The 12,244-nt window shown below is 41.9% G+C and overlaps 1 protein-coding gene across 1 annotated transcript in view; it reads left to right on the forward strand.

The window, feature by feature from the left end:
* LOC140906749 (opsin-5-like) overlaps positions 1-11,959 on the forward strand; it is a 54,250-nt gene extending 42,291 nt beyond the window's left edge. The window contains exons 6-7 of the mRNA XM_073331317.1: positions 7,458-7,951; positions 11,585-11,959. Of these exons, the coding sequence (XP_073187418.1) occupies positions 7,458-7,951; positions 11,585-11,720 (630 nt within the window). The 3' untranslated portion in view covers positions 11,721-11,959. The remainder of the gene's footprint in view (positions 1-7,457; positions 7,952-11,584) is intronic.
* The last annotated feature ends 285 nt before the right edge of the window (positions 11,960-12,244 follow it).

The following is a 12,244-nucleotide window of genomic DNA, read 5'->3' on the forward strand; positions in this document are numbered from 1 at the left end:
CGCAGACAGGGGTTTTCTTTACTTTGTCTGTAGAACACCTATGAGAGTGGGACACTGATTTGATAGATCTTAATTTAATAACAATTAATGATAATTTCCCACAAATGCTTGCAGTCATTGGAAGATAAGATTGTTAATGTTTGATTTTTAATCTTTGTTCTTCAGTAGTGGGCCCATAGTAAATAGCGGTTTGAACCAAAGGCCGCTGGAGTCAGTAGAAGTCCTCTTTCCATTGACTCCAATGGGCTTTGGATCAGGCCTTAGGTTCTTGATACTCTTTACAAACCTCAGGGAGTTATTTGTTGCCTTATGGAATGATTTCATTACTTAGATAGGACATCTTAGCGATCTAAAAAATTTATACCCTTTTTGTTAGGCTTTTGAATGTTCGTCAAAGTCACCTCTTCAAACTGTCCCTCATCCAGAGTCTTATTTCTCTGTGATCCATTCTGGATTAGTGTCCTCATAGTTGTTGCTACTGCAGTTTCAGCAATGCTGAATTACAGCCTGAGTCTAAAGTTAGAGAAATCATTACCTTTCTCATTTTAGTGTGTGGAACAGTTGGCCCGAAGCCCACAGTTAGATTATCAGAAGGTCACAAAGTCTGTTCCTGCTTTATTTTAATGTCTTGCCTGGGCTTTCATTAGATAGATGTGTGCACAGTTTGCCAAGGGAGATGGTATCACCTTCACCAGAAGATATTCAAGGCCAGAAATGACATCCATCTATCAAGAATGGTTTAACAATAATTAAATTATCCACATCATGGAGGGGGATGGGTTAGATGACCCATCAGATCTCCCTGTATTGGTGTGAAAGTTATATCCATTTACAATCACTTCTGTTGTGTATATAGCTGATATGTGAGTAAAAGGAATATACAAAAATATTAACAAATCACTTAGGCTGAATGATGACTTTTGGATAAAGAGAAACATAGATTTCTAAATGACCAGCATAATATGCTGGTCAAATGCTATCTTTCTAGTCAAGGACAAATGCTTTATCCTTTCACTACCTAAAATGTTTCTTTGTAACCCAAATGTGAAAGTCCACAATCCTGTATCCTATTCAGCATGTTTTTGGTTGAGAAAAGGTTATACACTAAATATAATATTGGGGATCTGATAAAATTGTGAATGCTAACAAACACACCAGTCAAGTACAGCCGGCTTTAAAAGATAAGCCCATAAAGCTGAGAGTATCCATCCCTACTGTTCAGATTGATTTGAAGAGTAGTCATAATTGTTCCTACAATTCTACATTTGATCAATATGTCTTTAGGACACAAACACCTAGAATCCAAAACTCTACTCAATAAAAATTAAATGCATATAGACTTGATTAACTATGGCTTAATCCAATTTAACATCTCTCCTCATTCTTTTAGGGGCACTTTATATATAGCTGTTTTGTGTAATAAATGATCAGGGTGCTTGCTTTACACACTATATTTTGGTGAAATCAGCCTCTGCCACTCAAGAAACATTTGCACAATTTGATCTTGTAAATGGTTTCCACCATGCTTTTGTAACCTTCCAAATCAACTTTTTGGTCCTGTCTATACTGGAATGTGGTGGTGGTGAGGGGTAAGTTTTTTTTTGGGGGGGGGTTATATCGGTGTATTTTCACCAGTGGAGCTACACCAGTGCAACCCTTGAGTGTACATACACTGCACTTAGATGGGGCTTGCACTGGTGCCATTTACCTAGGTCACATTGAGGCTAGTCCTATTTTGCACCAGTGCAAACAATGCATTACATTGAGCTGTCCCCAATGACACTTAGATCTTTCCTCTGAATGGTTACAGCTGATTGAAAACATTGCAATATTTATTTTTCCGTATGAGTAGTTCAGATTATTTCTCCAAACGTCATTCATTTTTTACAAATGTAAAATAATTCACATCTGCCACCTTGATGCTAATTCGTCTAATCCAGTTGCATCCTGCTGAGTCTTGATTAACCTAGTTAGTATTGTACCACGTGCACCTGTTGCCACTTCATTGTGTAATTCCGTTTTTTCAGATCATTTATGAATGTTCTAAACATCACCAATTCTGGTATGGAAATGTGAACAGTCCACTGTTAACCCTTCACCGTGACCATCCTGCTCTTTGTGTTGTCTCTGCCAGCTTCTAATCCATTACAATCCAATCTCACCCCATAATTACCTTTTTCAATCGTTTCTTTGTCAAAGTCTCTTTTGAAAAGTCCATATGTCACCCAGTTCCCCTTTGTGATGGGGTATATAAACCCTGCATTGACATGGAAGGGGTGCAGGATATACTTTGGGCTGGAGTAGCTCAACCCTGTTGCACCTGCATGTCATGTCAGGAATGGAGAAGGCGTTTAAAAGGCAGAAACTCCATTCAGTAGTGGGCAGTCCTGGAAAGAGAGCAGGTTGTTGAAGGGAGCCCTGGGAAAGCAGCTGGGAGAGGCCTGGGAGCTAGCAGAGACTCTGCCCTCACAGAAAGTGAAGACAGATCCCCTGTGCTAAAAAGGGGGAAGAGATTGTATCCTAATACTTGTGCTGGAGACCCGAAGAAATTTGGAGTGGACTATAGCCCATCCAGGGCCCCTCTAAAGAAAGACAGGCCAAATATCTTGGCTAGAATTGACTATAGACTTTCTTCTTCTTCACCCTTTTGTTTACTCTCTTGCTAATTTTGGATTATGTGTCTGTTTCACTTGGGACTCTGAAATGGGGAGAAATAGTCTTGGCTGGTGGGCTGAGAGCCAGTCATTGCTAGGTTGACATCAAATGCTTCTGATGGAAGGATTGGACTCATGTGTCTGCACTTTTCATGTAGCATCCAATGAGGGAACAGATCCCTGACATCCAGCTTTCACAATTTTTTTGACTTGATCAAAGAATTTGAGTAATTAGTGATGTATGATTTTCTGTTACAAAACATTTTTTCTTTTCTCATTGTCAATCACTTTCAACAGCTGGTGATGGGACACTAGATGGGAAGGGCTCTGAGTCACTACAAATAATTCTTTCCCAGGTGTCTGGCTGGTGGGTCTTGCCCATATGCTCAGGGTCTAACTAAATGCCATATTTGGGGTCAAGAAGGAATTTCCCTCAGATCAGATTGGCAGAGACCTTGGGGTTTTTTCACCTTCCTCTGCAGCATGGGGCATGGGTCACTTGTGGGTTTAAACTAGTGTAATTTGGTGGATTTTTTGTAATAACTTGAAGTCTTTAAATTGGAGGACTTCAGTAACTCAGCCAGAGGCTATGGGTCTATTACAGGAGTGGGTGGGTGAGCTTATGTGGCCTGCGATGTGGCCAGACTAGCTGATCATGATGGTCTCTTCTGGCCTTGAAGTTTGAGTCTATGAATCACGTTCATCTACATGTTTTATAATTCTGTGGTTAGTTATCTTTTCAACCAGTTTAAAGACTCATTGATCTGTAATTATCAGGATCATGCATGCTACCATTTTAAAAAAAAATAGATATGGGTGTGACATTTGATACTGCACAATCCTCCAGTAGTGGCTGATTTTAATGAAAGATTGCATATTTTTATTCATTCTGAAAATCCTTCAGAATGCTTGGATGAGTTCCATCTAGTCCTCATGACTCATTGTGCTTCAATTTTTTGGAACAATTTAGCAAGGGTCGTGGTGGATTCGCCAACACTGACCATTTTAAAATCAAAATTGGATGTTTTGCTAAAAGATATACTCTAGGAATTATTTTGGAGAAGTTCTATGGCCTGTGTTATACATGAGGTCAGACTAGATGATTACAATTGTTCCTTCTGGCTATGGAATCTATGAATCTCTAAACTTATGAATTTGCTCCAGGACCAACTCTTTTGACACCTCAATTTTTGACAGCACATCCTCTATTGCCCGAGAAGAGCAGGTCTAAGGCAGGTATGTCTCCAGCATTCTCTGCTGTGAGGACTGATGCAATTAAATAATGCAGAGAAGCTGAATGTCCTTATTCGCCTTCATTGCACCCTATAAACCCTGGTCCTGATATACTTAAATAAGTTCTTGCTATTTGTTTTTGTCTTTGGCTATTTGCTCTTCAAAATTTCTCTTAGTCCTAATTACATTTTAACATTGTAGCCTTTCCTTAAATTAAACGAATAGCACTGTGTTAAACAATAGCACCCTCTTTAGCCCTGAGGCCTCGTATGGCTAAGCCAAAATCTTACAGGCCTTAGCCTGTAGGCCTTGCATTACAGCCTTACCTTGCTTATATACCTAATATTCACCAGGGACACTGATTTAACACAGAACTATCCATTCAATTCAAGGAAAGGCTACAACCTCCATAATGTATGCTCCTTTATTAGTTTCACAGGGTTGGATTTCCATTTTTTGAAGAATACTGGGTTGGCTGGAATAACCTATTCAGAATCTTGTATTACTCTTATCACTGTAGGAGCTGACAGCCTTCCAGTAGTGTGTTAATTGCTGTTAAACTGTGCAATTTAACTGTAGTATTTTCCTCTGCTTTTCTAAGTTCTTTACTGTTAGGATGCACGCCTCTTGTGGTTCTGTTATCCTCTGCTTAGCTTCCATGCTGAGTTTTTCAGGCTTTTAATTTCCTCTTTGACTTAAAGGAGATTGTTTCGACTAGCTTCCTCAGTTTTTGTTTTACATCCACATTTCTAATGTTTAGTGTCTTTTGCACTGATTTTTCTCCAAGGATGTTGTACTTAATTATCCTGCAGTCATTGCTACTCAGTTTCTCAACCATGATCACTTCTTAAACCAGCGCTTTTGTGTTGCCTAAGACTATGATGATTTCTCCTCATGTGAGCTCTAGAAATAGTTGTTCCAAGACCCCATCATTAAAGCAGAAGTATGAACCTGTTGAGTAGAAGGAATACACAATCAAGTGTACTCCTCTCTTACACTGAATGACCACCTTGTGGGTGAAGATGAAGATAAAATTGTTTCTCAAAACCTTGTCGCATTTTGGTATTTAACCTGTTTGTATGAAAATAGTTCAAGTCATCTGTTATGGCTTTTTCATTATATTTAGTTGCTTCTTTGGCCTCCCCGGCAGTGTGCAATGTAACTTTTTCCTGATCAGGAAGCCAGTAATATAATACCTTTAGACCATTGGTTCCCAAACTTGTTCTGCTGCTTGTGCAGGGAAAGCCCCTGCCAGGCCGGGCTGGTTTGTTTACCTGCCACGTCCGCAGGTTCGGCCAATCGTGGCTCCCAGTGGCTGCGGTTCACTGCTCGAGGCCAAAGGGAGCTGTTGGAAGAGGCACGGGCCAAGGGACATACTGGCTGCTGCTTCCAGCAGCTCCCATTGGCCTGAAGCAGCATACCGCGGCCAGTGGGAGCTGCGATCAGCCGAACCTGTGGACGCGGCAGGTAGACAAACCAGCCCGGCTCGCCAGGGGCTTTCCCTGCACAAGCAGCAGAACAAGTTTGGGAACCAATGGTCTAAAGGTATTATATTACTGGCTTCCTGATCAGGAAAAAGTTACATTGCACACTGCCGGGGAGGCCAAAGAAGCAACTAAATATAATGAAAAAGCCATAACAGATGACTTGAACTATTTTCATACAAACAGGTTAAATACCAAAATGCAACAAGGTTTTGAGAAACAATTTTATCTTCATCTTCACCCACAAGGTGGTCATTCAGTGTAAGAGAGGAGTACACTTGATTGTGTATTCCTTCTACTCATCAGGTTCACACCTGCTGGCCAGTGGGGTGGGAGGAGGTATTGTTTCATATTCTCTGTGTATATATAAAGTCTGCTGCAGTTTCCATGGTATGCATCCGATGAAGTGAGCTGTAGCTCACGAAAACTTATGCTCAAATAAATTGGTTAGTCTCTAAGGTGCCACAAGTACTCCTTTTCTTTTTGCGAATACAGACTAACATGGCTGTTACTCTGAAGTCTATAGCTGTGATAGCCTGCAACACCTCCTTGGCAAGCACAAGGCAGTTCTTGTAAAATTAAAAAGTTCCTGAAATTTGCAAATTTAGGGCGAGACTAATTAAGATCTTGGGAGAGAGCCGCATGTTTTAAAATAGATTGTACTGCACAGCTTGTACGTGTGCTGGTTTTATTCTGGCCTCAGAAGGCCTTTCTCAGTACCACCCTTACATAAACCTTATAAAGCTTATGCTCAAATTGGTTAGTCTCTAAGGTGCCACAAGTACTCCTTTTCTTTTTGCGAATACAGACTAACATGGCTGTTACTCTGAAACCTGTACATAAACTAATGGACCTTGTGAAAATAAACATGCTTTTGGCAGCTGAGAGTTTGTAGCCTGAGCCTGCCTGGGGGAATGGTTGAGTTTTAAAGGCAGATGAGCTAGTTACCAGCTCTCTGTAGTTCTGAAATACAGGCACAGAGCACAATAGGCTTTTGGAAACATGAGGGCATTCATTGCCAAAACACACCTTGACCTGCTTAGACCTGACACTGCTTTAGGTGAAATGGATTTTCTCCATCATTTCTCATTTTGAAATTGCAACTCTTGGCCAATTCAGAGCTCATGAAGCTCATTCAGAAATCTGACACTTATCTGAGTATTCTTGTCTGTATATATCTTTTAAGTATTCAGTACAGTTTATTTCTGAATGATGCTCAGAATGGTTCAGAGTCGATTATGGTCTCTCTGTGTGAATGGAAGTTTACAATATATCTGGGATTTTTGGTGTTTGTATTCCAATTCTGGTATTTACTCTCATATTATTGCTTTATACATATATACTTTTAAAATGGTGGGTTTTCCCCCAATAGTTTTAAAAGCTGCTATCAAAACTTCATCAATCAGCTGTGCAACAGCAGTTCATATGAATTCATTCATTTGAGTCAGCTGCTGGTTTAAATATTTTTAACTGCTTTTTAAAAAATATTAAATGTATTTTTAAAACCTGTTTTTAAGAGCCAGTGGCCTGACTAAGCCATCAGTTACCTGTGTACAACTCCCATAGAATTCTTTATTCTGGATACTGTTGATGAGATGAGCCACAACAGATTAAGTTTTATAGATTTATTAGACTTTAGTTTAACTTCTTTCCTTTTAACTCTATCTCTAAAGGAATGCTACACACAGTAAAGTCCATATAAGCTGATTATTTGGGCTAGGAAATAGAAAAATCTATTGTTGATGGTCAGAAGAGAATTTCCTCTGATTTTACATTTTTCCTCAGGTGTTTACAAGGGCAATGGTTGCCCTTCTCTGACATGAGAAACGGATAGGTTTAAGATGCTAGAGCTGTCCTCAAAAAGTTCCATATACAGTGGAGCCTGGTATGCTTCTTATCTGAAACAATTATCCAAGTTCAGAATAGCTGTGTACTGAGTAGACAAGATGAAAAGTGAGGAAGGCATAGAGAGAGACTTCAGCAGATGCATTAGTCATGATAATGTCTTATGTCCACACTAGTTTGGAAGTATGTTTCTCACATATGCTGTTTTATCTAACACCACTTCTTTCCTCTTTCCTTTCAGATGAGCATTGCTGTATGCATTGGATTTTTTGCTGCCTGGAGCCCATATGCCATCATAGCCATGTGGACAGCCTTTGGATCCATGGAAGGGATTCCTCCCCTAGCCTTTGCTGTGCCAGCTGTCTTTGCAAAGTCCTCAACACTCTACAACCCAGTTACCTATCTTCTTCTGAAGCCCAATTTCCGAAGCACCCTTGCCAAAGATTTTGGAGTTCTTCAGCAATTATGCATCAGGACCTGTTTTTGCCTCAAGGCCCTACAGAGCTGCAGTTATAGGTCAGTTCTGGAAGTCCGCCTGAATTCATTTAAAGGGAGAAATGAGTCCAGCTGTAACTCGGTGCAGACTGTGGAAGGATGTTCTTACTTCCCTTGTGAAAAGTGCAATGATACTTTTGAATGCTTTAAGAACTATCCAAAATGCTCCCAGGAGAGGTTAAGCACTATGGAATGCACTCCTCAAGAAAGTGTGTCTTTGGAGAAAGAAAAGGAGGACTTGTGGCACCTTAGAGACTAACCAATTTATTAGAGCATGAGCTTTCGTGAGCTACAGCTCACTTCCTCAGATGCATATCGTGGAAACTGCAGCAGGCTTTATATATACACAGAGAATATGAAACAATACCTATTCCCACCCCACTGTCCTGCTGGTAATAGCTTATCTAAAGTGATTTCCAGCACAAATCCAGGTTTTCTCACCCTCCACCCCCCCACACAAATTCACTCTCCTGCTGGTGATAGCCCATCCAAAGTGACAACTCTTTACACAATGTGCATGACAATCAAGCTGGGCTATTTCCTGCATAAATCCAGGTTCTCACATCCCCCCCACCCCCATACACACACAAACTCACTCTCCTGCTGGTAATAGCTCATCCAAACTGACCACTCTTCAAGTTAAAATCCAAGTTAAACCAGAACATCTGGGGGGGGGGGGGGGTAGGAAAAAACAAGAGGAAACAGGCTACCTTGCATAATGACTTAGCCACTCCAAGTCTCTATTTAAGCCTAAATTAATAGTATCCAATTTGCAAATGAATTCCAATTCAGCAGTTTCTCGCTGGAGTCTGGATTTGAAGTTTTTTTGTTTTAAGATAGCGACCTTCATGTCTGTGATCGCGTGACCAGAGAGATTGAAGTGTTCTCCGACTGGTTTATGAATGTTATAATTCTTGACATCTGATTTGTGTCCATTTATTCTTTTACGTAGAGACTGTCCAGTTTGACCAATGTACATGGCAGAGGGGCATTGCTGGCACATGATGGCATATATCACATTGGTGGATGTGCAGGTGAACGAGCCTCTGATAGTGTGGCTGATGTTATTAGGCCCTGTGATGGTGTCCCCTGAATAGATATGTGGGCACAGTTGGCAACGGGCTTTGTTGCAAGGATAAGTTCCTGGGTTAGTGGTTCTGTTGTGTGGTATGTGGTTGTTGGTGAGTATTTGCTTCAGGTTGCGGGGCTGTCTGTAGGCAAGGACTGGCCTGTCTCCCAAGATTTGTGAGAGTGTTGGGTCATCCTTTAGGATAGGTTGTAGATCCTTAATAATGCGTTGGAGGGGTTTTAGTTGGGGGCTGAAGGTGACGGCTAGTGGCGTTCTGTTATTTTCTTTGTTAGGCCTGTCCTGTAGTAGGTAACTTCTGGGAACTCTTCTGGCTCTATCAATCTGTTTCTTTACTTCTGCAGGTGGGTATTGTAGTTGTAAGAAAGCTTGACAGAGATCTTGTAGGTGTTTGTCTCTGTCTGAGGGGTTGGAGCAAATGCGGTTGTATCGCAGAGCTTGGCTGTAGATGATGGATCGTGTGGTGTGGTCAGGGTGAAAGCTGGAGGCATGCAGGTAGGAATAGCGGTCAGTAGGTTTCCGGTATAGGGTGGTGTTTATGTGACCATTGTTTATTAGCACTGTAGTGTCCAGGAAGTGGATCTCTTCTGTGGACTGGACCAGGCTGAGGTTGGTGGTGGGATGGAAATTGTTGAAATCATGGTGGAATTCCTCAAGTCACAAAGTTCAGCCACCAGGTTAGCCGTGACATTATCGGGGATAGTGTTCTTGACGGCTTGTAGTCCATCTTTGTGTGGAATGTTGGTGTAGAGGGCTTCTACATCCATAGTGGCCAGGATGGTGTTATCAGGAAGATCACCGATGGATTGTAGTTTCCTCAGGAAGTCAGTGGTGTCTCGAAGGTAGCTGGGAGTGCTGGTAGCGTAGGGCCTGAGGAGGGAGTCTACATAGCCAGACAATCCTGCTGTCAGGGTGCCAATGCCTGAGATGATGGGGCGCCCAGGATTTCCAGGTTTATCCCCGATAATGTCACGGCTAACCTGGTGGCTGAACTTTGTGACTTTGTCCTTACCCATAACTACTTCACATTTGGGGACAATGTATACCTTCAGATCAGCGGCACTGCTATGGGTACCCGCATGGCCCCACAGTATGCCAACATTTTTATGGCTGATTTAGAACAACGCTTCCTCAGCTCTCGTCCCCTAAAGCCCCTACTCTACTTGCGCTATATTGATGACATCTTCATCATCTGGACCCATGGAAAAGAAGCCCTTGAGGAATTCCACCATGATTTCAACAATTTCCATCCCACCACCACCCTCAGCCTGGTCCAGTCCACAGAAGAGATCCACTTCCTGGACACTACAGTGCTAATAAACAATGGTCACATAAACACCACCCTATACCGGAAACCTACTGACCGCTATTCCTACCTGCATGCCTCCAGCTTTCACCCTGACCACACCACACGATCCATCATCTACAGCCAAGCTCTGCGATACAACCGCATTTGCTCCAACCCCTCAGACAGAGACAAACACCTACAAGATCTCTGTCAAGCTTTCTTACAACTACAATACCCACCTGCAGAAGTAAAGAAACAGATTGATAGAGCCAGAAGAGTTCCCAGAAGTTACCTACTACAGGACAGGCCTAACAAAGAAAATAACAGAACGCCACTAGCCGTCACCTTCAGCCCCCAACTAAAACCCCTCCAACGCATTATTAAGGATCTACAACCTATCCTAAAGGATGACCCAACACTCTCACAAATCTTGGGAGACAGGCCAGTCCTTGCCTACAGACAGCCCCGCAACCTGAAGCAAATACTCACCAACAACCACATACCACACAACAGAACCACTAACCCAGGAACTTATCCTTGCAACAAAGCCCGTTGCCAACTGTGCCCACATATCTATTCAGGGGACACCATCACAGGGCCTAATAACATCAGCCACACTATCAGAGGCTCGTTCACCTGCACATCCACCAATGTGATATATGCCATCATGTGCCAGCAATGCCCCTCTGCCATGTACATTGGTCAAACTGGACAGTCTCTACGTAAAAGAATAAATGGACACAAATCAGATGTCAAGAATTATAACATTCATAAACCAGTCGGAGAACACTTCAATCTCTCTGGTCACGCGATCACAGACATGAAGGTCGCTATCTTAAAACAAAAAAACTTCAAATCCAGACTCCAGCGAGAAACTGCTGAATTGGAATTCATTTGCAAATTGGATACTATTAATTTAGGCTTAAATAGAGACTTGGAGTGGCTAAGTCATTATGCAAGGTAGCCTGTTTCCTCTTGTTTTTTCCTACCCCCCCCCCCCAGATGTTCTGGTTTAACTTGGATTTTAACTTGAAGAGTGGTCAGTTTGGATGAGCTATTACCAGCAGGAGAGTGAGTTTGTGTGTGTATGGGGGTGGGGGGGATGTGAGAACCTGGATTTATGCAGGAAATAGCCCAGCTTGATTGTCATGCACATTGTGTAAAGAGTTGTCACTTTGGATGGGCTATCACCAGCAGGAGAGTGAATTTGTGTGGGGGGGTGGAGGGTGAGAAAACCTGGATTTGTGCTGGAAATCACTTTAGATAAGCTATTACCAGCAGGACAGTGGGGTGGGAATAGGTATTGTTTCATATTCTCTGTGTATATATAAAGCCTGCTGCAGTTTCCACGATATGCATCTGAGGAAGTGAGCTGTAGCTCACGAAAGCTCATGCTCTAATAAATTGGTTAGTCTCTAAGGTGCCACAAGTCCTCCTTTTCTTTTTGCGAATACAGACTAACACGGCTGTTACTCTGAAACCTGTCTTTGGAGAGTAGTCTCCAAGCAAAACGGAAGCAGGGTGCCAAGAAATCTGTAAAGGTGGTTGTTCAAGGAGAAGAAAGCACTCAAAGTGATAACTTTGAAATCACCTTGGAAACAATACCTGCACACAGCAGATTTGCAAATCTTTAGAGTTTCATTTAAGAAACAATAATGTAATGGTACCAGACTTCTTGATGTAACCTTTTCTAAACAGCCCATCCACTGCCACTTTCTATACAGTTTTCCTGGTTCCCACACCTGTCCTTTGATAGAATACCTAATGGAGCATGAACTTGTTAAAAAGAACGTTTGACTCTCACAATGCAGACTTCAGTAAGTATCTTGTGCTAACTGTATTCAAACAGTACTTACTTAATATTTATATTGCAGTGGTGCTCAGAGGCCTCTATCAGGATTGGGGTTGAATTGTGCGAGGTTCTGTATAAACCTACACAAAGCCGCAGTCTCTGTCCCAAAGAACTTGAAATTCAAGTAGTTAGTCTTACGTTCCTCAAGAGACACCACCCAAACCATCAGTGAAATAAACTGCATATGTTTAGTTATATAAATAATCATGTGGCACCAGCACATTTTGGTGAAGTTTCTATGGTGGTTCATAGGGAAAGTACTTGAATGCCAGTGTCCTAACCATTTAAACTCTACCAGTGATTCTG

The sequence above is a fragment of the Lepidochelys kempii genome, chromosome 2 (assembly GCF_965140265.1).
Source record: "Lepidochelys kempii isolate rLepKem1 chromosome 2, rLepKem1.hap2, whole genome shotgun sequence".
NCBI lineage: Eukaryota > Metazoa > Chordata > Testudines > Cheloniidae > Lepidochelys > Lepidochelys kempii.